At 37.4% G+C, this 25,629-nt stretch overlaps 1 protein-coding gene across 1 annotated transcript in view; it reads right to left on the reverse strand.

Moving 5' to 3' along the window:
- The window catches only part of LOC127652091 (adhesion G protein-coupled receptor L3-like), a 156,878-nt gene that overhangs the window by 7,881 nt on the left and 123,368 nt on the right, over positions 1 to 25,629 (reverse strand). Inside the window, exons 17-21 of the mRNA XM_052138153.1 lie at positions 19,938 to 20,004; positions 17,722 to 17,813; positions 10,497 to 10,665; positions 6,883 to 7,011; positions 2,072 to 2,168 (exon numbers count right to left, since the gene is read on the reverse strand). Of these exons, the coding sequence (XP_051994113.1) occupies positions 2,072 to 2,168; positions 6,883 to 7,011; positions 10,497 to 10,665; positions 17,722 to 17,813; positions 19,938 to 20,004 (554 nt within the window). The remainder of the gene's footprint in view (positions 1 to 2,071; positions 2,169 to 6,882; positions 7,012 to 10,496; positions 10,666 to 17,721; positions 17,814 to 19,937; positions 20,005 to 25,629) is intronic.

The raw sequence follows: 25,629 nt of genomic DNA on the forward strand, positions 1-25,629 counted from the left end.
TTCTGCAGGTCCTCTTTTCCTTTTCTTTTCATTCCTTCAATAAACAAACAGACTCACATACACACATATACACTCTCTATATTCAGGGTATAATGTTCTTCTCTGTCGTGGGATACATAGATGATTGGTCAGACTTAACCTCTAGGAGTCAAATACTAATTGAACTGGTTCTTGTTCCACTCATATCAGACCCATGGAGACTGTTTTGTGTGTGTGTGTACCTAGCTGTATCTAGAAGTTTGCTAAATCTGACAAAAGCGAAGTAATCCATACATAGATTAGGCGCAATTTATATTTGTCTACAAAACAAAATTCCAGTCATTTAAGGATAAGCCTTTAGAGTAAATCAAAAGGTCTTTAATGTCATAAGTAACTTAGCACAAACACCAACACCTCCTGCAACCACCCTTCTCCCCCCTTCTGCTACTCAACCTGCACTTAGGAGCTGTGAAGAGGATGTATGCCGGGTCTTCTGGAAACAAAAGATAAGGAAACCACAGGGCCCAGACGGTAATTCACCCACTTTTCTAAAAGCCTGTGCCAACTAGCGGGCCCCCATCTTCACACAGATATGCAATAGATCACTGGAGCTGTGTGAAGTTCCCTACTGCTTCAAATGCTCCACCATTATCCCTGTCCCAAAGAAACCCAAAATCACAGGACTTAATTACTACAGACCCATTGCTCTGACGTCTGTGGTCATGAAGTCATTTGAGAGTCTGGTGTTGGCCCACCTGAAGGAATCACTGGACCCTTTCTGGATCCCCTTCAATTTGCTTATCGAGCAAACAGGTCTGTGGATGATGCAGTTAACATGTGATTGCATCATATCCTGCAACATCTGGACAGACCAGGGACATATGCAAGGATCCTTTTTGTGGACCCCATCATACCAGCTATTCTCCAGACTAAATTACACCAACTCTCTGTTCCCAACTCTATCTGTCAGTGGATCACCAGCTTTCTGACAGATAGGCAGCAGTTAGTGAGATTGGGGAAATTCACTTCCAGCACCTGTACGATCAGCACTGGTGCCCCCCGGGGATGTGTGTGCTCTCCCCACTACTCTTCTCCCTGTATATAAATGACTGCACTGCCAGGACCCCTCTGTCCCGCTCCTGAAGTTTGCAGACGACACAACTGTCATCTGCCTCATCCAGGATGACGATGAGTCTGCATATAGAAAGGAGGTTGAACAGTTGTCTGTCTGGTGCAGTCAAAACAACCTGGAGCTGAACATGCTCAAAACAGTGGAGATGATTGTGGACTTTAGGAGGAACACCCCAACATTGACCCCCCATTCTGAACAGCACTGTGGCATCAGTGGAGTCATTCAGGGTCTTGGGCACTACCATCTCACGGGACCTGAAGTGGGAGACCCACATTGACTCAGAGGTTGTACTTCCTTTGCCAGTTGAGGCGGCTAACCCAGCTCTACTCCGCAGTCGTTGAGTCTGTCCTGTCTGGTTTGATTCAGCTACGAAACCGGACATCAGAAGACTACAAAGGACAGTTCAGAGTACTGAGTGGATTATTGGTTGCCCCCTGTCCTCCCTTCAAGAACTGTACACTTCCAGAATGAGGAAAAGGGCTGGTAAAATCACTCTGGACCTCACTCACCCAACCCACTACCTTTCTTTACTGTTGCCTTCTGGCCGTTTGTGCAATGGAAGCTTCTGTCACAAAGACAAATTCCTTGTATGTGTAGCATACAATGAATACGGAAGGGGAAATCGCTGCCGGTCCAATCTGCTCTCATACTCTGGTTTGGGTGGACAGGAATGTCAAACATCCCATGTGGACTCTAATATCAGTACAGAGCTCAGCATAGATGTTTATGTTGGACAGCTATAATTGTTGGACTTTTTGTCGCATCATGACCTGCCAGTTTGATTTGTTTTGGGAACAAATATTTAATATTTAGCAATAAAGCTCACTCTGATTCTAATATACAGTACATTCAGTCAGGACAAAAAAGTCTCAAACTGTCCCGACTTATGTGTATTGTACTGTGTTTGAATCTTATACATGTGTCCACATGGGCTCTTGTTTGTGTGCATGTTGGCTTTACCTCTGTTGAGTGTGGCTGAGCTGTTCAGGTCAGCCGTGATGAATGATGATTCTGACTGCTTCCTGACGGTATCATTCCACATCCTCCGAATACGACTCTGAGAACACAAGCGGAAGACGGACTGTTTTACTTTTTGATTGGAAGGAAAACTTTTCCAAAGAAAGCAAACAATGAAATAGAATCTTATGAAGCAGTAACAGTATAATAGTATTCTAGAATGTCGAAGGCATGCAGCTCATATGACTGAAAGCATATTTAGTATATACTGTATGTAGATGTCATCAGCTGTGTCCTGTATGGTGTGAAAATGTTTACTATACTTACTTTAAAACAACATTTGTCCAGTTCTTGTATAATTACAATGCATGTTGTTTTTTAACCTCATATTAACTACATGAAATATTTACAATGTTAAACTTTAAAAAGAACCGCAGGAAAAAAAAAAGAAAGAGTGAGAGAGAGTGAGAGAGAGAGTGAAAAACTTATATTATGCACTTGTATATGTTGAATAAAAAGTTGTCCATGTTATTTTTCAACTACCCTTAGAAATGTACATCTTTAGCTTAGTTATTGTTTTTTTTCACTAAAAATAAATACAAAACATCCAAACAATTTTATCCAAAAATTATCATTATATGGAAGCGTGGCCAATCAGAAAAATATTGTGTCTCCAAATATATATCTTGTAAATAACAATAAAAAACCTCGTCTGATTAAATACGTCTCGTCCCGTGTATATATTGGTTACAAAGCTTCATTTTGTAAATACCATACCATAGAGCATTGTAACAGAGGAAAGTCTCCACCATTTCAAAATAAGAGTCTGGGGTGAATTTCGAGCTTGCTTATAGATAAAAGTCCCACGTTATGCATACAATTTAAAAAAATGTTTTATTCATGTTGGACCTTTGTAGCCTCAATGTCTGTGCCCATCAAAGTCAGGAAAGACAAAGAATATTTTTGTATCATTCTATACATTTATTTTAAAAACTATTGGCCGATTAATCGGTTATTGGCATTTCCATCCACCTTAGTTATCGGTGTCGGCAAAATCCACTATCAGTCGACCTCTACAAGTCATGACTTTTTTGGTGTAAATCTTCTCTGATGGTATTGACCTTTAATATAGAGCTGTTGATAACATTTAATATCATATCATGTTTTAATACATACTGCAGAAATCCAATGAAGTTAGTTTTGTTTTTCTTTTTCTTTCTGCAGTTAATAGCACTCTATATCAGTAAATAGGAATATTGAAAAGCTGTATGATGATACACAGTATATATTGTATATATATATATATATATATATGAATGCTGAGAGCTGAAGTAAGGCTGACTGTGAAATGTGGTCATGTGGGACTGTATTCATCCATGAATGAGAGAATGGATGAGCTAAAGTGCTCGCTCTATGCAGAGAAAATAACACGCTGATGACAGAATTGACTGTTAACAGGTTCACCAGTCATTGGCCTAGAAAAATCATTTGAGATGGTTTAGAGGATCCTCTAGGGTTGTGTGTACGGTATGTGTTGTCATACATAAAAACATCCATAGAACTGCTGCAATGTGATAAGTGAGATCTTTTATAAGAGAACATGACTTTGTATAAAAGTTTACTTGGTGCAACATAGACAGAAAGACAGACAGTTAGACAGACAGAAGGACAGACAGATAGATAGATAGATAGATAGACAGACATATAGAAAGAAGGACAGACAGACAGACAGACAGACAGATAGATAGATAGACAGACAGACGGACAGACGGACAGAAGGACAGACAGACAGATAGTAGATAGATAGATAGATAGACAGACAGACAGACAGACAGAGACATATAGTTGATGACAGACAGATATATAGAAAGAAGGACAGACAGACAGAAGGACAGATAGATAGATAGATAGACAGACAGACACAGATATATAGTTGATGACAGACAGATAGATAGAAAGAAGGACAGACAGACAGACAGACAGACAGACAGACAGACAGACAGATAGACAGATAGATAGACAGACAGACAGACAGACAGACAGACAGATAGATAGATAGATAGATAGAAAGAAGGACAGACAGACAGAAAGAAGGACAGATAGATAGATAGATAGACAGACAGACAGACAGACAGATAGACAGATTGAATGAAGGACAGACAGACAGACATAAGGACAGATAGATAGATAGATAGATAGACAGACAGACAGACAGACAGACAGACAGACAGACAGACAGACAGATAGATAGATAGATAGATAGATAGACAGACAGACAGACAGACAGACAGATAGATAGATAGTCAAGCCCCTCTTGAAAAAGAGCAATCTGGATAAGACCATATTAAGCAATTATAGACCGATCTCAAATCTGCCTTTCATAGGCAAGATCATTGAAAAAGTTGTCTTCAATCAGCTGAACAAATTCTTGAACTCAAATGGATACTTTGACAATTTTCAATCTGGTTTCCGATCTCATCACAGCACAGAGACAGCGCTCATAAAGATAATAAACAATATTCGCTTAAATACTGATACAGGCAAATTATCAGTACTGGTACTACTCGACCTCAGTGCTGCATTTGACACTGTCGATCACAACATACTTGTTGACAGGCTGGAAAACTTTCTGGGATGGTCCTAAAATGGTTCAGGTCATACTTAGAAGGGAGAGGTTATTATGTGAGTATAGGAGACCATAAGTCTGAGTGGACGTCCATGACATGCGGAGTCCCTCAAGGCTCAATTCTTGCGCCACTCCTGTTCAACCTGTATATGCTCCCAATGAGCCAAATAATGAGAAAGGACCAAATTGCTTATCACAGCTATGCAGACGACACACAGATCTACTTAGCCCTATCACCTAACGATTACAGCCCCATTGACTCCCTGTGCCAATGCATTGATGAAGTTAACAGCTGGATGTGCCAAAACTTTCTTCAGTTAAACAAAGACAAAACTGAAGTCATTGTGTTTGGAAACAAAGATGAAGTTCTCAAGGTGAATGCATACCTTGATGCTAGGGGTCAAACAACTAAAAATCAAGTCAGGAATCTTGGTGTGTCTCTAGAGTCAGACCTCAGTTTCAGTAGTCATGTCAAAGCAATAACTAAATCAGCATACTATCATCTGAAAAATATTGCAAGAATTAGATGCTTTGTTTCCAGTCAAGACCTAGAGAAACTTGTGCATGCTTTCATCACCAGCAGGGTGGATTATTGTAATGGACTCCTCACTGGCCTTCCCAAAAATACCATAAGACAGTTGCAGCTCATACAGAACGCTGCTGCCAGGATTCTGAGCAGAACCAGAAAATATGAACATATCACACCAGTCCTCAGGTCTTTACACTGGCTCCCAGTCACATTTAGGATTGATTTTAAAGTATTATTACTGGTATATAAATCACTCAATGGGCTAGGACCTCAATATATTGCAGATATGCTCACTGAATATAAACCCAACAGATCACTCAGATCATTAGGATCACATCAGCTAGAAATACCAAGGGTTCACTCTAAGCAAGGAGAGTCTGCTTTTAGCTATTATGCCAGCCGCAGCTGGAACCAGCTTCCAGAAGAGATCAGATGTGCTTCTACATTAGTCACATTCAAATCCAGACTCAAAACACATCTGTTTAGCTGTGCATTTACTGAATGAGCACTGTGCCACTGTGTGTCCGACTGTTTGTACTGGATTTTATTTTATTTTATATTCTAAACCGTTTCAATTATTCTTATTTTTTTATTCTTATTTTAATCTCTTCTATGTAAAGCACTTTGAATTACCATTGTGTATGAAATGTGCTATAGAAATAATAAACTTGCCTTGCCTTGCCTTACAGACAGACAGACAGACAGACAGACAGAGACATATAGTTGATGACAGACAGATAGATAGAAAGAAGGACAGACAGACAGAAAGAAAGACAGACAGACAGACAGACAGACAGACAGATAGATAGATAGACAGACAGACAGACACAGACATAGAGTTGATGACAGACAGATAGATAGAAAGAAGGACAGACAGACAGACAGACAGACAGACAGACAGATAGATAGATAGAAAGAAGGACAGACAGATAGACAGACAGACAGACAGACGGATGGACAGACACACAGAAGGACAGACAGATAGATAGATAGATAGATAGATAGATAGATAGATAGATAGATAGATAGATAGATAGATAGATAGATAGATAGATAGATAGATAGAAGGACAGACAGACAGACAGGTGGACAGACAGAAAGATGGATAGAAAGAAAGAAGGACAGACAGACAGAAAGAAGGACAGATAGATAGATAGACAGACAGACAGACATATAGTTGATGACAGACAGATAGCTAGAAAGAAGTACAGACAGATAGACAGACAAATATGATAGATATAAAGGAGAGAAAGACTAGATAGACAGATAGATAGATAGATAGATAGATAGATAGATAGATAGATAGATAGATAGAAGGACAGACAGGTGGACAGACAGATAGATGGATAGAAGGACAGACAGACAGACAGGTGGACAGACATTTAGATGGATAGAAAGAAAGAAGGACAGATAGATAGATAGAAGGACAGACAGGTGGACAGACAGATAGATGGATAGAAGGACAGACAGACAGACAGACAGAAAGAAGGACAGACACACAGACAGACAGATGATTGATAGATAGACAGACAGACAGACAGACAGACAGATAGATGATTGATAGATAGATAGACAGACAGACAGATGATTGATAGATAGACAGACAGACAGACAGACAGATAGATCCTGGGTGTGTGTGTGTGTGCATGTTTGTGTTACCTGTGAATTGGTGGAATAGCGTCCAGGTGTGCGGGCTGTGCTAGTCTTTGTTGAAGTGGAGATGGTTGATTCCACACTCTTTCCACTGCAGCAGTGTGTTCGGAGACACCGGCCGTATTCCTTACGCACCTACACTCAGAGACACACACACACACACACACACACACACACACACACACACACACACACACACGGGTAAACAAAGGTGATTTGTTTTCAGGGGACAAGTGAACATATGTACAAATGTTTGTGTTTGTGTGTGTGTGTGTGTGTATGTGTGTGTATGTGTGCTCTAGTTTTATTGGTACATTCTCAGTGTGTAAAGTGTGTGTGTAAGTTTGTGAACAGCAAAGAAAACGTTTTTGTGGACGACAGAAACCCAATTAAACTCTCGTATAATTTCTCAGACTTCAATCGTTAGCTTGCTGGACGACCTTCCTAATGCTTCAAACAACACAACCTTTCCCCTTCCACCCTCACTCCATTTGCAAGCAACAGAGACTGTTGTATTACTCCATGCAAAAACCTAGACATAATAACAGTGATGACCAAATATCAGTGCAAACTCCCAGTCGTATCAGCAATAATACAGCTGTAATTGCTTTTTAATGTTGTTAACATGGAAGATTTGTTATTGTTTTTGCAGCTGTTGAAAGAAAGCTCTCTAAAATCGGCCAAATAAAATCCAACGCTTTTATTCTCCGTCTCTATGTATGGCTACAAACCTAACTTCTCTGTAAAGACCGCAATCAAACAGGACTTACAGATTAAGATTTATATCACTGCTGGCTCCACAATGCCCAAATAAACCAAGATCAATCCCTCATGTAAAAAAACAGTCTTTTGTGGGCTTTCGAGGGAATACATAATGCATGAAGATCCATTAGATAGTCCAATATATAAGTTCAAAATAGATCAAATCATTCACTTTGTGCTTAGAAGTTGCCTGCATGCACTTCTATTTAATGTAAAAGAAACAAGATACATTGACATTTCAGCTTTAAGGTTGGGCAATGGAATACATAATCAAATAGCCCAGTACAGTACGGCCCAATAATTCTGTCCATCGGTGCATGGGAATTTTCACACATGCACATATTGTTTTTCCCTAATCAATAATGGTTTGCTTCCAAGTCTAAACTGCACTGGTTTAATGTGGATATGAGCACTTTCATGCTAAATGACTCTGGAAGCAATCCACTGGTCGGCCATCAGATAATTAAAAGGTTTCAAATCTATCATGAGCTAAATAAATCTGATGAGCTAAGGGTCTCTAATTGAGCATGCATGTGACAGAAGGGTTGATTAATGAGCTTGTTACTAATAAGAGGCCAGTAAACCCTCTGTAAAAATGCCCAGGAAAGAGGTCAACTGAACCTAAATGTGTGTGTGTGTGTGTGTGTGTGTGTGTGTGTGTGTGTGTGTGTGTGTGTGTGTGTGTGTGTGTGTGTGTGTGTGTGCGCACATGATTGCGATACTGCAGCTGTCTGGATTATACAGCGGAGACTGGGGCCACACTATTTATACTCAAGTGAATATTTCTCAGGGTGGGTTTACTTCTTAAAGTCAATCTTGGAAATCTTAAAATCTTGGCAACAAACATAGCGTCATTTAACCCCAGTACATGTAGTCTATTGGCACTTTCCCACGGCACGTTACGGTTCGACTCGCCTCGACTCGCTTTACTTTTCTGAGCTTGCATTTCCACTGCAGTTTAGTGCCGCATCAACGTGGGTGTGATTATATGCTGATCATCATAGTTGCACCGCCTTAATGGCCATGACATCATCTTAAATGCGACACAAAACAATAACACGACCGCTAGCTGTTAGCTACTAGCTCATTGTGCTGCATAAAGCAGTTGTTGCATGGGGATTTTACACAAGTGTAACAGTTTAATTGGGCTGGTTGTTTTAGAAGCTTCCAGTAGCTGCTCAACTAAATAAAGTGAAGCTTTCAAGCAGAGTTTGGAGTTAACGTAACAAAACGTACCATCCTCCATCGTGGCTGAGTCCAGCGCACTCTCCCTCCCATTGCTCGCCGGTTTAGATAGCGCCATTTGGTCGAAACACTTCCACTTTTCCTTGATGGTTCTGTAGTCACTTAAGTTTTCCCTAAACTGTTGGTAGGTCCGGTGGTAGCCGTGTGCGGCCAGCAGCTGAGACACTTCCTGAGAGACTTTTTCGTTTTGCTCATCACTAACGAGAGGAACGTCTGCACCTCGTTTATTGACCACGGCGTGGTTTTGCACACAGACATTTCTTTTTTTCACAATTCAAAAGTCGCGTGAACAAATGATACTGCTATCGCTGTTGCTAAATTTAAAACTAGCGGGTTGATGTCGCGTGTCGGAAATCCAGTGATGCCGGTAATGACGATTCTCTCTGACCAATCAGTGATCTGCAGGATTTTGACGTCACATTTAGTATCGGCTCGGCTCACTTGGAACCTCGACCGAGGTGGTACTAAAAAAGTACCAGGTACCAGGTACTATCCACAGAGGAAAACCCCAAAACAAGCGAGCAGAGTCAAGTTGAGTCGAGTTGTACCGTGCTGTGGAAAAGCCCCTTATAACTGGCTGTATAAGGTTACATTGTGACAACTTACCCCTTATAGTGTGACAACATGCCATGCTATAAATGCAAGGGGTAAGTTGTCACAACGGAACCTTCTATTAAAAAGCAACGTATAGCCTTTAATAAGCACTTAATGTAAATAGTATAATTATGTAAATAATTATGAAACAGCGTTTTGGTTAAAATATACTTGTGTTATAATGTTGACCCTTGCCTGAATATACTATTGCAAAAATATGATGGAATTAGAATTTTAGTTTAGAGCGTAGGCTCTATAAATAAAAATATATATATTCTAATTTAAAGGGACAGTTCACACAATAATGAAAATTCTCTCATCATTTACTCACCCTCATGCCATCCCAGATGTGTATGACTTTCTTTCTTCACCAGAACACAAATGAAGAATATTTCAGCTCAAGTGAATGTGTGCCAAGCTCCAAAAACCACAATAAGACTTCAATTGTTAAATCCATATCTTCAGACACTATTTGATAGGTGTGGGTGAGAAACAGTCCAATATTTAAGTCAGTTTTGACCATAAATTCTCCTCCCTGTCCAGTAGGGGTGATATGCGATATACTGAACCCCTACTAAAGTGGAGATGGACAGAGCAGGGTGGAGAATTTATAGGAAAAAGGGCCTTAAATATTGATCTGTTTCTCACCCACACCTATCTCACTTCAGAAGACATGGATTAAACCACCAGAGATGTCTGGTGTACTTTAATATTCCCTTGCATTGTGAGGACCAACAGAGCTTCATTTGTGTTCTGCAGAAGAAAGAAAGTCAAACACATCTGGGATGGCATGAGGGTGAGTAAATGATGAGGATTTTCATTTTTCCAGTGAACTATCCCTTTAAGAGAGTTTTGCAGTAGGTGTTTGAAAGCAACATAAAAAAACTGCTAGTTTAAACAAGCATTTGTGTAATTGGACATTTCACTCAAAACCTTATTGTGACTGAGATATACCCTGCATCTCATCTACTCTCCAATATATGTGACTTTCTATGTTTATGTGTGTGTGTGGGTGTCACCTTCTTCTGCAGGATGCAGTGAAATATGAAGATGAACATTCCCTGCAGAGAATTGAAGCTGGTGAAGAGGTAGGCCATGATGACGGTACTCTCATTGATGTACATCAGCCCAAACGCCCAGGTCAAACCCAGAAGACACAGCAGAGCTATGGCACCTATAACCCATGACCTGAGAGAGAGAGAGAGAGAGACAGAGAGAGAGAGAGAGAGAGAGAGAGAGAGAGAGAGAGAGAGAGACAGAGAGAGAGAGAGAGAGAGAGAGAGAGAGAGAGAGAGAGAGAGAGAGAGAGAGAGAGAGAGAGAGAGAGAGAGAGAGAGTGAAACAGTGCATTACTATGCCAAAGGTATGTCATTCTTTTTCTCTCTCTTCTTCACACACAACCAAGGGTGTAGATTTGGTTTGATAATTGGGGGGGTTGAATTGAAGCCGTGGAGGCTTCTTCTACATACCTTTGTATAAATAAGTTGTAAATATTGGGGGTGTTTGTAGTAGCTAGTCTTGATTATATTGTCTCCACAATTTATGCTATTTAACCCTGATAAAAAAAATGACTTTACTTAACTTCACTAGTTGTGGGCGGGTCCCGTCTCATGGTTCGTGGGTGAACCCCCAAAGATTTGCGGTACACTGCTGACCTCAGCCACTTTGTATTATCCAAGTATATTACGTAATATACTGCCTTTTTATTGGCCAGTATCTGTTTCTTCAGTTCAACATTAATAAGATCAGAATATAAACTGTCTATAAAGGACATTATTGTACCGCAGTCAAATGTCACGCTGGCTCCAGCCAAAATGTCTACTAGTCTGTACTAAGCAATAAGTCTCACACCCATTTAGTAATGTTATTTACTCTTTAGGGTCACACACACACACACGCAAAACCTGAAATCCATTTATACTTTAAATTGTGCTAATTTGACAGGCTAATGTTTGGCACTAAAGATCATTAGATAGAGAGAGAGAGCGAGAGAGAGAGAGAGACATACATACAGACAGGGGGAAAGACTCTTGGGAGGATGATAAATACAGAGAGACATTAAATAAGTATTATTGTTTCCATCAGAGACAATAATAATCAATAAACAATGGCAAATCAAGATGGAAAGACTGACAGACAGATAAACACACAGACAGACAGACATACAGACAGACAGAAATATTGATTGTGAACCAACTTGGGACTGATACAGACAGACAAAACACACTCATGAAGATTTATAATTACATTTTGATTTTAAAGAACCACGTTGGAGAATTGACCAATCACTGAAATCAACTTAACATTAAGAGTCAATCAAACAGTGGAGGAACTACACGGTTAAACAGTCCAATCAGAATGCAGGATTCCGAGAACTGTCACTCTGATTGGCTAGAGACCCTTACCAGTGACTATCCATAACAAGCCATGTTTCAACAGAACGCTGGAATGTAAAACAGAAAAAAGGATGGAAAAGAAAAAACAAAGGAAAAGACAGATGAGGCTGATGAATGATTCATAAACATTATAAATGAAACAAAACAAACTCAAGAGATGGAAAACACAAATACAATGAACAATTTGCTAACACTTTCTATGAAGCCTGTATTTATAATGCATTATAAGGGTATTATTAACACATTATAATGTATGCATAATGCCTTATAATAAACCTTATAATATGTCTCATAAATAATAGTAACAATGGTTATAATATGATATAACACTTACCTATTTGTGGTTATAATTTGTAAGATTATGATGCATTATAACACATGATGAAGCCTGTATTTATAATGCATTATAAGGGTATTATTAACACATTATAATGTATGCATAATACCCTATAATAAACCTTATTATATGTCTCATAAATAATAGTATTTAATATTATGATGCATTATAACACATGATGAAGCCTGTATTTATAATGCATTATAAGGGTATTATTAACACATTATAATGTATGCATAAATACCTTATAATAAACCTAAAAATATGTCTCATAAATAATAGTATTTAAGATTATGATGCATTATAACACACGATGAAGCCTGTATTTATAATGCATTATAAGGGTATTATTAACACATTATAATGTATGCATAATGCCTTATTATAAACCTTATAATATGTCTCATAAATAATAATATTTAATATTATGATGCATTATAACACATGATGAAACCTGTATTTATAATGCATTATAAGGGTATTATTAACACATTATAATGTATGCATAATACCTTATAATAAACCTAAAAATATGTCTCATAAATAATAGTATTTAAGATTATGATGCATTATAACACATGATGAAGCCTGTGTTTATAATGCATTATAAGGGTATTATTAACACATTATAATGTATGCATAATGCCTTATTATAAACCTTATAATATGTCTCATAAATAATAATATTTAATATTATGATGCATTATAACACATGATGAAACCTGTATTTATAATGCATTATAAGGGTATTATTAACACATTATAATGTATGCATAATACCTTATAATAAACCTAAAAATATGTCTCATAAATAATAGTATTTAAGATTATGATGCATTATAACACATGATGAAGCCTGTGTTTATAATGCATTATAAGGGTATTATTAACACATTATAATGTATGCATAATACCTTATAATAAACCTAAAAATATGTCTATAAATAATAGTATTTAAGATTATGATGCATTATAACACATGATGAAGCCTGTTTTATAATGCATTATAAGGGTATTATTAACACATTATAATGTATGCATAATACCTTATAATAAACCTAAAAATATGTCTATAAATAATAGTATTTAATATTATGATGCATTATAACGCATGATGAAGCCTGTATTTATAATGCATTATAAGGGTATTATTAACACATTATAATGTATGCATAATGCCTTATAATAAACCTTATAATATGTCTCATAAATAATAGTATTTAAGATTATGATGCATTATAACACACGAGGAAGCCTGTATTTATAATGCATTATAAGGGTATTATTAACACATTATAATGTATGCATAATGCCTTATACTAAACCTTATAATATGTCTCATAAATAATAGTATTTAAGATTATGATGCATTATAACACACGAGGAAGCCTGTATTTATAATGCATTATAAGGGTATTATTAACACATTATAATGTATGCATAATGCCTTATAATAAACCTTATAATATGTCTCATAAATAATAGTATTTAAGATTATGATGCATTATAACACACAAGGAAGCCTGTATTTATAATACATTATAAGGGTATTATTAACACATTATAATGTATGCATAATGCCTTATAATAAACCTTATAATATGTCTCATAAATAATAGTAACAACGGTTATAATATGATATAACACTTACCTATTTGTTGTTATAATCTTTAAGATTATGATGCATTATAACACATGATGAAGCCTGTGTTTATAATGCATTATAAGGGTATTATTAACACATTATAATGTATGCATAATACCTTATAATAAACCTAAAAATATGTCTATAAATAATAGTATTTAAGATTATGATGCATTATAACACATGATGAAGCCTGTGTTTATAATGCATTATAAGGGTATTATTAACACATTATAATGTATGCATAATACCTTATAATAAACCTAAAAATATGTCTATAAATAATAGTATTTAATATTATGATGCATTATAACACATGATGAAGCCTGTATTTATAATGCATTATAAGGGTATTATTAACACATTATAATGTATGCATAATGCCTTATAATAAACCTTATAATATGTCTCATAAATAATAGTATTTAAGATTATGATGCATTATAACACACGAGGAAGCCTGTATTTATAATGCATTATAAGGGTATTATTAACACATTATAATGTATGCATAATGCCTTATACTAAACCTTATAATATGTCTCATAAATAATAGTATTTAAGATTATGATGCATTATAACACACGAGGAAGCCTGTATTTATAATGCATTATAAGGGTATTATTAACACATTATAATGTATGCATAATGCCTTATAATAAACCTTATAATATGTCTCATAAATAATAGTATTTAAGATTATGATGTATTATAACACATGATGAAGCCTGTATTTATAATGCATTATAAGGGTATTCTTAACACATTATAATGTATGCATAATGCCTTATAATAAACATTATAATATGTCTCATAAATAATAGTATTTAAGATTATGATGCATTATAACACACAAGGAAGCCTGTATTTATAATACATTATAAGGGTATTATTAACACATTATAATGTGTGCATAATGCCTTATAATAAACCTTATAATATGTCTCATAAATAATAGTAACAACGGTTATAATATGATATAACACTTACCTATTTGTTGTTATAATCTTTAAGATTATGATGCATTATAACACATGATGAAGCCTGTGTTTATAATGCATTATAAGGGTATTATTAACACATTATAATGTATGCATAATACCTTATAATAAACCTAAAAATATGTCTATAAATAATAGTATTTAAGATTATGATGCATTATAACACATGATGAAGCCTGTTTTATAATGCATTATAAGGGTATTATTAACACATTATAATGTATGCATAATACCTTATAATAAACCTAAAAATATGTCTATAAATAATAGTATTTAATATTATGATGCATTATAGCACATGATGAAGCCTGTATTTATAATGCATTATAAGGGTATTATTAACACATTATAATGTATGCATAATGCCTTATAATAAACCTAAAAATATGTCTCATAAATAATAGTATTTAAGATTATGATGCATTATAACACACTATGAAGCCTGTATTTATAATGCATTATAAGGGTATTATTAACACATTATAATGTATGCATAATGCCTTATAATAAACCTTATAATATGTCTCATAAATAATAGTATTTAAGATTATGATGCATTATAACACACAAGGAAGCCTGTATTTATAATACATTATAAGGGTATTATTAACACATTATAATGTATGCATAATGCCTTATAATAAACCTTATAATATGTCTCATAAATAATAGTAACAATGGTTATAATATGATATAACACTTACCTATTTGTTGTTATAATCTTTAAGATTATGATGCATTATAACACATGATGAAGCCTGTATTTATAATGCATTATAAGGGTATTATTAACACATTTGGAATGAGATAAAATCCAAAATGTACAGTTCCAGTGCCTAGCCTTTTTCATTTTTGAGTGTTTCCTCTGAGGCCGATGTTCATTTTAATCTAAGTAAGTTTATGCTGATATCTCTTTTACATCTGAAATAATGTTAAGTGGTAGCATTGATTTGATTATATATTTTATTGTTTAAGTATTACAATAACAATGTTCAAAGCAAATGTGTCTTAAAACCACTTCATAATATCTTATGGCTGTTTTAAAGAAGACCTACTGTAGCATTTATTACTTTATTTAAAGCAGACAAAGACCACTTATAAATGTTTATAAAGCCTTATAGATGTTTGCAAGAAGACATTGCATTTGTCATTTGACTTGAAGCGTTAAAAGACCACTCATAAGTTGTAGGAAGATATTGTGTAGGTTTTAATCTTTTGTCAAAATATGAAAATTACATATACATTATACATTATATTGTATCTATGAGACCTATAATACATTATAACTTATGCAGTGTTGATCACGTGTTATAATGCAGTACACTCTTAAAAGCTATAACCATAAATAGATAAGAAACATATCATATTATAACTAGGGCTGTCGATTTAACACGTTAATTCAGTGCAATTAATTTGACTAAAAATAACGTATTAAAAAAATGAGCGCAACTAATTGCAATGCCCGTACTGATATGGAAGATTCCTGAGAAATGCAAGCTTGTAGTACCACCTGTTTACTCCAGGGGGCAGTTTGTGAAACTTCAGCTGTGTGAGCAACGCGCAGTTTATGTAATTAATTCGATTGACAACCCTAATCACAATTATTTCTACTGCTGAGACAATACAGCATATTCATACCATTATATGCATTATAAATATAGGCTTCATTACCAAAAAGTTTACTTTTGATGATGATGAAGGTGAAATATGGTTATATTTTTTTTACATACATGCATTGAGTGGAATTTTATGAAATTGAATAAATATACAAATAAACAGTCAGAGTGCCAAGATGGTTTAGGATCCCATGTACCTTCTAACAAAGTGGAAATTGTTACAGTGGGAGGGGCTAAGAATATATCAGTAGCCAATCAGCTTACAGAAGCGGAGCTGATCTATTCTACGCACCGCAGCTTTAAATCTGTGCAGGAAATTTGTGCTGAGGCTGCAATTCCGACTGGGCCAGACTTTCTAACTTTAACTTAAGACCAACATAAAATTGATTAAATTAGCCATCTTGTGTCCTTGTACTACAGCTGTTTCTCTCTGCTCAATAAAACAGTCCTAAAATGTTTTTTGTTACTGGTTTGGTGACAAAGAGAGTAATAGTACTAAGGAAATAGGGTTAGAGAATGACACTGGTACTTGTGAAGACTAAGCGTAAGCTGTATAGCATGCATGCTAAGAAGAAATAGTTTAACTGTGTTCTTCTGTTAGGTACATCCTTGGGGTGTCTGGGACCCCCAAGTAAAGACCCCCCCCCCAAGTAAAGACAAACTCCACAGAAGTGTTCAAATACTTTCTGTATTGCAACAGAAATGTTGCATATGGGTCACAGATTTCAACAGTGACTCTTTAGCTTGTGTTCTGTACATCAAAAAGAATAATCAATTACTGAAATATGCTAACTAACTTAGATTCAGCATCTACTGTTGGCACTGGAATGATGAGTATAGATGAGGCATACTACACACTTTCTAAACCCCCATATTACTGGCTGTACTTCAGTACACCCTTATATGCCAGTCCCTATTGCCATAGCTATTTCAAAAATGACGTCATTTGAATAAATAGCACAGGAAATATAATTTATACTTTTTTAAAATGTATTTAATAATTACTGGTTTGGTCCCGTGAGAACGTAAACATCAAGGAGAATGTGACAGATAAAAAGGAGACCTTAAAATGCGTCTATCTTTAGACAGGCGCTAGAACTTCTCCTTTAATCATCTCTAAGGAACGGTCAGATAATAGAGGACAATAATGTGTATTATTAGTGACAAGAGACAGTAGCAGTGCAAGCCGAGAAAAACAATGTATCACACACAAACACACATAGCCACAAATAAAGCATAAATTTCTCACTTGATGTTGTCCAGGCAACCAGAGTCAGGTTTAAGAATCGCTGTATGGTGAAACATCTTATACAGCGCAATACCCAGGAAAATAACATTGAGCTGCAACACAAAATAGCATCAATTATAAATTAAATGTAGTAACTGTTTACAAGTATAAAACTGAGTTACCACACCTTTTAACCAATTAATATTCTTTCTTTTGTGATTAGTGGATAAGGATTTCTAATGATGTGTATTGTCATTCCTATAACAGTTAGTTTCGTTCCTCTAAACTGAATGTACAAGCGAACTCAAAACTTATAGCGAAGGAACACAAAACTTATTGCGAAGGAACTCAAAACTTATAGCAAGCGAACTCAAAACTTATTGCGAAGGAACACAAAACTTATTGCGAAGGAACACAAAACTTATTGAGAGGGAACACAAAACTTATTGCGAAGGAACACAAAACTTATTGCGAAGGAACTCAAAACTTATAGCAAGCGAACTCAAAACTTATTGCGAAGGAACACAAAACTTATTGCGAAGGAACACAAAACTTATTGAGAGGGAACACAAAACTTATTGCGAAGGAACACAAAACTTATTGAGAGGGAACACAAAACTTATTGAGAGGGAACACAAAACTTATTGCGAAGGAACACAAAACTTATTGCGAAGGAACACAAAACTTATTGCGAAGGAACACAAAACTTATTGTGAAGGAACACAAAACTTATTGAGAGGGAACACAAAACTTATTTCGAAGGAACACAAAACTTATTGCGAAGGAACACAAAACTTATTGAGAGGGAACACAAAACTTATTGCGAAGGAACACAAAACATATTGAGAGGGAACACAAAACTTATTGCGAAGGAACACAAAACTTATTGCGAAGGAACACAAAACTTATTGAGAGGGAACACAAAACTTATTGCGAAGGAACACAAAACTTATTGCGAAGGAACACAAAACTTATTGAGAAGGAACTCAAAACTTATTGCGAAGGAACACAAAACTTATTGCGAAGGAACACAAAACTTATTGTGAAGGAACACAAAACTTATTGAAGGAACACAAAACTTATTGAAGGAACACAAAACTTATTGAGAGGAACACAAAACTTATTGAGAAGGAACACAAAACTTATTAAGGAACTCAAACTTAGCGAACTCAAAACTTATTAAGAACACAAACTTGAAGGAACACAAAACTTATTGAGAGGGAACACAAAACTTATTGAAGGAACACAAACTTATTGAGAGGAACACAAAACTTATTGCATGAAGGAACACAAAACTTATTGCGAAGGAACTCAAAACTTATTGTGAAGGAACACAAAACTTATTGAGAGGGAACACAAAACTTATTTGAAGGAACACAAAACGTATTATGAAGGAACACAAAACTTATTGAGAGGGAACACAAAACTTATTGCGAAGGAACACAAAACATATTGAGAGGGAACACAAAACTTATTGCGAAGGAACACAAAACTTATTGCGAAGGAACACAAAACTTATTGAGAGGGAACACAAAACTTATTGCGAAGGAACACAAAACTTATTGAGAAGGAACTCAAAACTTATTGCGAAGGAACACAAAACTTATTGCGAAGGAACTCAAAACTTATTGCGAAGGAACACAAAACTTATTGCGAAGGAACACAAAACTTATTGAGAGGGAACACAAAACTTATTGCGAAGGAACTCAAAACTTATTGCGAAGGAACACAAAACTTATTACGAGGGAACACAAAACTTATTGCGAAGGAACACAAAACTTATTGCGAGCGAACACAAAACTTATTGCGAAGGAACACAAAACTTATTGCGAGCGAACACAAAACTTATTGCGAGGGAACAAAACTTATTGCGAGGAACACAAAACGTATGGCAAGCGAATGCAAAAATTATTGTGAGGGAATTCAAACTTTTTGAGAATGAATGCAAAACTTATTGTGAAACAAAACAATTTCAGAACAAACATTCCTGCCCTTATGGGCTCTGTAGAATCCTGATGAATACTCAAACAGACAATTAACAATCCAGAATAAACTTTAACACACGCTTTTACTCTATATATAGCAGTGGGGTGTTTGGAGGTGCTCTGCCTGTCTTGTGGGGTTACTGTGACTTTCACATAATTGGGAAAATGCCCTGGGCAGACCATTATCTCAACCCCTGTGTCTGTGTGTGTGTGTTTTTCTAAACCCCCTGTGAGTGTGTGCGTTAAACTTACCATGATGATGAGAGTAGCAGGCCCAATGAAACTCCATATGAAGTATGTATCTAACCTTAGCCAGCACCTATACAGAAAAAGAGAGAGAGGGAGATGTTAAATTACCTCCAACCCACTTAAATTACGATCAAAGCACTATCTGTTCAGATCCTAAGAAGGAATGTTAACGTTATGTTCTTATGTTGGGATCACTGTATTCAAGAGGTGCTTATTGCCTCTGGTCCATTCTGAAGTGAAACAGGTGACTGACAGCCCAGAGCTGAATTATTAAACTCATCTCTGCTTTACTGAAATCAACTCTACAGCCCGGCAGGAGTGGAAGCATCACAGTTTGAATGTGTGTGTGTGTGTGTGTGTGTGTGTGTGTGTGTGTCTGTCTATTTCTGGCCTCCAACACAGTCAGACATGCTACCTCTATAAAGAACAGATACCATTTGCAAAAGAATGCAGAAATAAAATAGGATTATAAATATTTTAGGATTTTCAATTCATGTGCGCTGGGATTAGGCCACGCAGATGTGCTTTTTGTTGTATATTTTAGCTCTTACCAGGCTGGCAATGTTTTCATGACTACAGCTTAGTTTCCTCTCCACCTTGGTGACCTGCTCTTTATGAGGGGGGTGTTGAATCTTCTAAAAGTGGCAAGCACATAATAATAATGAGTCCTACATCCCTCTTTATCTCCACAGGTGGCGCAGGTAAGCAAGATCTGCACTACAATAGCGTTCTTCCTCCTTCCGTACCATTCTTGTTTTTAAATGCGTGTGACCTATTTTTGTGATCTAGAGAGACTGTGTGCTTGAGTGACCTCCACTTATCCATATACCACGTTCAGCGTCTCATCTTTAAATGATGATTTTTTGCTGTGGTATTTATCTGAGAGAGCGTCCCTCTCATCTGGCCACTAACTGCAGTAATGCCGGCTCAATAGTTTCCTTTATGAATATGAATTAGGACACTTTCAACAGTTTAACACCTTTAGGACTCCTGAACGCACAGCTGATTCGCAGTGCAGCGAGCACCTGATCCGATGAGTTTGGCACTTCCAAAACATTTTGCTGGAGTTGACAGCATTTAACGGATTTTTGGACCATAAATACATTCTGAAGCATCTTGCTGTCAAATAGAGGAGCATGTTTTGGGTATGTATAGAGGTGGACCTACGGGACAGGCAAGCCAGGCAATTCCCAGAGGGCCCAAGCTGGGGGCCCCCCGTGGGCGGCGATAACGGTACTTCACTGCAACGACACTTGAAACCAATGATTGGCAATGCTTAGCAGACTACAATGAAATTTTCGAAACCCCCCTAGAGGGGCCCCCATCCCTTTAGCTACTAATTCAACTAAGAGCAGGATGCAGGAATCATGCAGAGGACATCCGATGTGCGAATCTGGGAGTCAGAAGAGGAAAAAAGAATGAGGAGGAGGAGAAGCAGGACAGTGCTGACTGCATCAGGATCTGTAATGTTTACCGAATTATCCCTTGTCATGAAAAGATTCCCAACGGCTGCACGATTTGCGATTGTATTGTTTACATTTCACATTATTCTATACACAATTCTTATTTAATGGCAACAAACTACACATCATTAGAAAGGTGTAAACTTCAGGTTTGATATTTCACCACTGTTTTATGATATACATTAACACAATAAGAGTAATTCCTTATATAAGGAGTACACATCTGAGATGCAAAATTTAAAACGAGAGTTACGGACATAAACATGGAATAAAGACACACGTGTCCATTAAAGCGAGTAAGCGCTCGTCTTTTTGTCTTTGCAAGGCTTCAGTAAACAACATCCATTACGATTTGTAGTCCACATTTGTGTGCATTAAGAGACAATTTTATGGATTCTCAAGCATCCTTCACATTTCCTGATTTTCATTCAGTTTTCTTCTAACTCATGGTGAGTTATGTATGTACAGCCGTGGCCAAAAGTATAGTCAGTGACATCAATTTTGTCTTTTGCAAATTTTCTGCTTCAGTTGTTGTGGTGTTGATTCACATTGTTTCTAGATTATCGTGCAGAGTGATTAGATGCATTTTAAATAATTGCAAAATCTTCATTGGCCCAAAAAATTAACTTAAATCACAAAAACTGGCACAAAATGACCAGCTAACATCATTTCACTAATCATATCAGCAGCACCTGGGAAAGTGTGAACGAGTACTAGTCAGGTGAAATCACTCTATCATTCTGATTGGATTATAAGAGCAGACTGATTGCTATAAAAGGAGGGAAGAAGTGCTTCCAATCATTGTGTTCTTGTTCACAATGGTTACCTCTAAAGAAAGACGTGCAGCCATCATCGCTTTGCATCAAAATGGCCTCACATGCAAGGAAATTGCTGCAAAGAATATTGCACCTGAAAGAACCATTTACCGATCATCAAGAACTTCAAGGAGAGAGGTTCAACTGCAGTGAAGAAGGCTTCAGGACGTCCCAGAGTGTCCAGCAAGCGCCAGGACCGTCTCCTCCTGAGGAGTCAGATACGGAATCGCGTCACCACCAGTGCAGATCTTGCTCAATATCGGCAGCAGGTTGGAGTGAGCACATCTGCACGCACAGTGAGGCGAAGACTTTTGGACAATGGCCTGGTGTCAAGAAGGGCAGCAAAGAAGCCACTTCTCTCCAAGAACAACATCAAGGACAGACTGAAATTCTGCAGGAAGTACAAGGATTGGACAGCAGAAGACTGGTGCAAAGTTATTTCCCCTTCCGACTGTTTGGGACATCTGGAAAATCGATAATCCAGAGAAGAAAAGGTGAACGCTCCCATGAGTCCTGTGTCGTGCCAACAGTGGAGCATCCTGAGACCATCCATGTGTGGGGTTGCTTTTCATCACAGGGAGTGGGCTCGCTCACAATCCTGCACAACGGCCATGAATAAAGAATGGTATGAAAACGTTCTGCAAGGGAAACTTCTCCCAACGATCCAGGAGCAATTTGGTAATGATCCGTGCATTTTCCAGCATGATGGAGCACCATGTCTCAAGGCAAGAGTGATACTGAAGTGGCACAGAGATCATAACATTGACATTTTGGATCCGTGGCCAGGCAACTCCCCAGATATTAATCCCATAGAGAACCTGTGGTCAATCCTCAAAAGGTGAGTGGACAAGCAGAAGCCCACAAATTGTGATCAACTCCAAACACTAATAAAGCAAGAATGGATCGCCATCAGTCAGGATTTGGCCCAGAATCTGAAATCCAGCATGCCAGAGCGAATTGCAGATAATATGAAGAACAAGGGTCAACAGTGTATATACATTGACACTTTGCATAAATTAAATGTTTTTGCCAATAAAAGCCTTTCAAACTTATGAAACGCTTATCATTGTTTTCCAGTATACCATAGAAACATGTGAAAATATAATCTACAAATACTGAAGCAGCAAACTTTGCTAAACACAAGATTTATGTCACTGCCAATACTTTTGGCCACGGCTGTACAGAAAGAGAGAGACACATATATAAGAGAGTATTTACATCACAGCTAGTTTAGATGAGCACATCTACAATGAGAAGATTCATGCAAAATTGATGTGATATCTGAATGTTTGAATTTATATAATTATTTACTTTAATTATTTAGCATGGACTTCCAGTACAGCCTCCAGCTCTGTTCATGATGAAGAGGATCTTCACACATCCAGCAGTGCCATCAGCAGTACCACACCACCAGATATTTCCATCATATCAACACCTCATAAAGAGAAAGAGGCCAGCCCACTCCCTAGCGGCATCACCACGACAACAGAAGGCAGTCAGATCTCTTTAATAATATCAGATGACCCGTACTATGGCCAAGTGTCAAGTGCTGCTGTGTGCTGTGAAATCGTGAAAAGGGTGTCCTGAGTGCACTTTTAACACAAAGTTTATTGAAGAAGGGCCCTAGGATCACCTCTGGGTATACTATATTTGACAGGTCTTTAATGATATGCATACTCTGGGATTTTTAAGTTGACGCATGCAATTTTATTCGACGTCAAAATAACCTTTTCCAGGTTTAACAGATGAAAATTCTGTAATCATTTCCTCACCCTCATGTTGTTCCGAACATGTAGGACATACTTTCTTCCGTGAAACATAAGAGGTGAAATTCTGAAGAATGTTGATACTGCTCTTTGACTGAGGCGGCTGTACGTTGTCATTGTCGGAGTCGATGCCTCTAATGGTGCGTTCACACACAACGCGAATCGAGCATTTCGCGCAGCGCGATTACATACAAAGTCAATGCAAAGACGCGAATAGATGCGAATAGACGCGAATTCGCGGCGAGCGGTGCGAATGAAGCGAATGGCGCGAAGCCAAAACGTAAATTTTTTCAACTCGAGCGAAATATCCGCATGACGCGATGTCGCGAAAGCCTATCAGCATTGAGATTGTCCGGATGTCACTGACGTACTGACACGGTAGCAGAAGAAATCTGGAAAAATGGATGAAAACGTTGTGGCAGTGTGTGGGCACCCGGAATTTTATGACACAACGTCAACGTATCTGGGACTTCCACAACAGATATAGAGCAGTAATCGTTGTGATATCGCCCATGGTTGATAGCGGAAAGATAAGTTGTCGTAGAAGCCCCTCCTCCTGTCCTTTTACGGAAGAGAAGGGGGAATACCTGCGGGTTTGCGTTACTCGCGCGAATGCCAGTTTAAACACAAATGTCATTTTCGCGTTGTATGTGAACGCGCCATAACACTGGTATCTTACAGCGGTACGGTACACCTCCTAAATTCTTCACATGCGCCTTTTACTCACGCAGACTCTGCCCCACTGAACAGAACTATGATATCGGGAATCGAGAATTATTAGCCACGAAAGCAGCATTCGATGAATGCCGTCATTGGTTGGAGGGAGCCAAACCTCGTCTCGACGGATCATCGGAACCTAGAGGACTCAACCCTAGACAGGCAAGATGGGGGCTATTCTTTAGAAGCTTCAACTTCACATCTTTAATGTTGCATGGAAGAAAAAAAATGAAACTGATTTCGAACATGAGGGTGAGTTAGAGAGCCTCTGGAGGCAGTGTTATCAAGTTCGGTCAATGTATACCGATTTCAGCTAAAGAAAAATCGGCGCACACTTGCTGATTTTTATGTAACTGATTCACTCAGTGTTTCTACTGGAGTCCAAATGAATGTATGGAGCTGAAGCTTTCAGTAAAATCTTCTTATGTGGAAACAAGGTAGAAATACGCATTTCTAAGTCGTGGAACAAGTGTGCCGCACAAGCCCTCAAAAGTGAAGCCAAAACGTCTCGATCGCCCCCCCGGTGACTGGTCCTAGTATAGGTCATAAACCCCGCCTCCCCATGTTATTCAACGGGACGTGAGACCAACTAAACAATTAAATTACACTTCACATATCTTTTTTCCAAAGATAGTTTCTGTCAATTACTGTCGTTTCTATCACGTTGATGTCATTTCAAGTGTTTGTTTTCAAAATAAGTTTGTTTTTAGTTATTTGATGCTATAAAAACGCTGCTGTGACATCATGATTGACAGCTGTGATTGACAGGTTCTCTGATAAGAAGTAGTCACTGAAGCACCAACAGACTTTTTTTCGGGATCTTCGGAGGACTGAGGAGATTGGAGCTTTAAATTTAATATCTACATTTCTATAATTAATTATTTCACACCGTCATAAGTCAAAAGTCAAAAGTGCAGGGGCGTGTCCTTGCGAT

The sequence above is a fragment of the Xyrauchen texanus genome, chromosome 11 (genome assembly GCF_025860055.1).
Source record: "Xyrauchen texanus isolate HMW12.3.18 chromosome 11, RBS_HiC_50CHRs, whole genome shotgun sequence".
In the NCBI taxonomy this organism is placed as follows: domain Eukaryota; kingdom Metazoa; phylum Chordata; class Actinopteri; order Cypriniformes; family Catostomidae; genus Xyrauchen; species Xyrauchen texanus.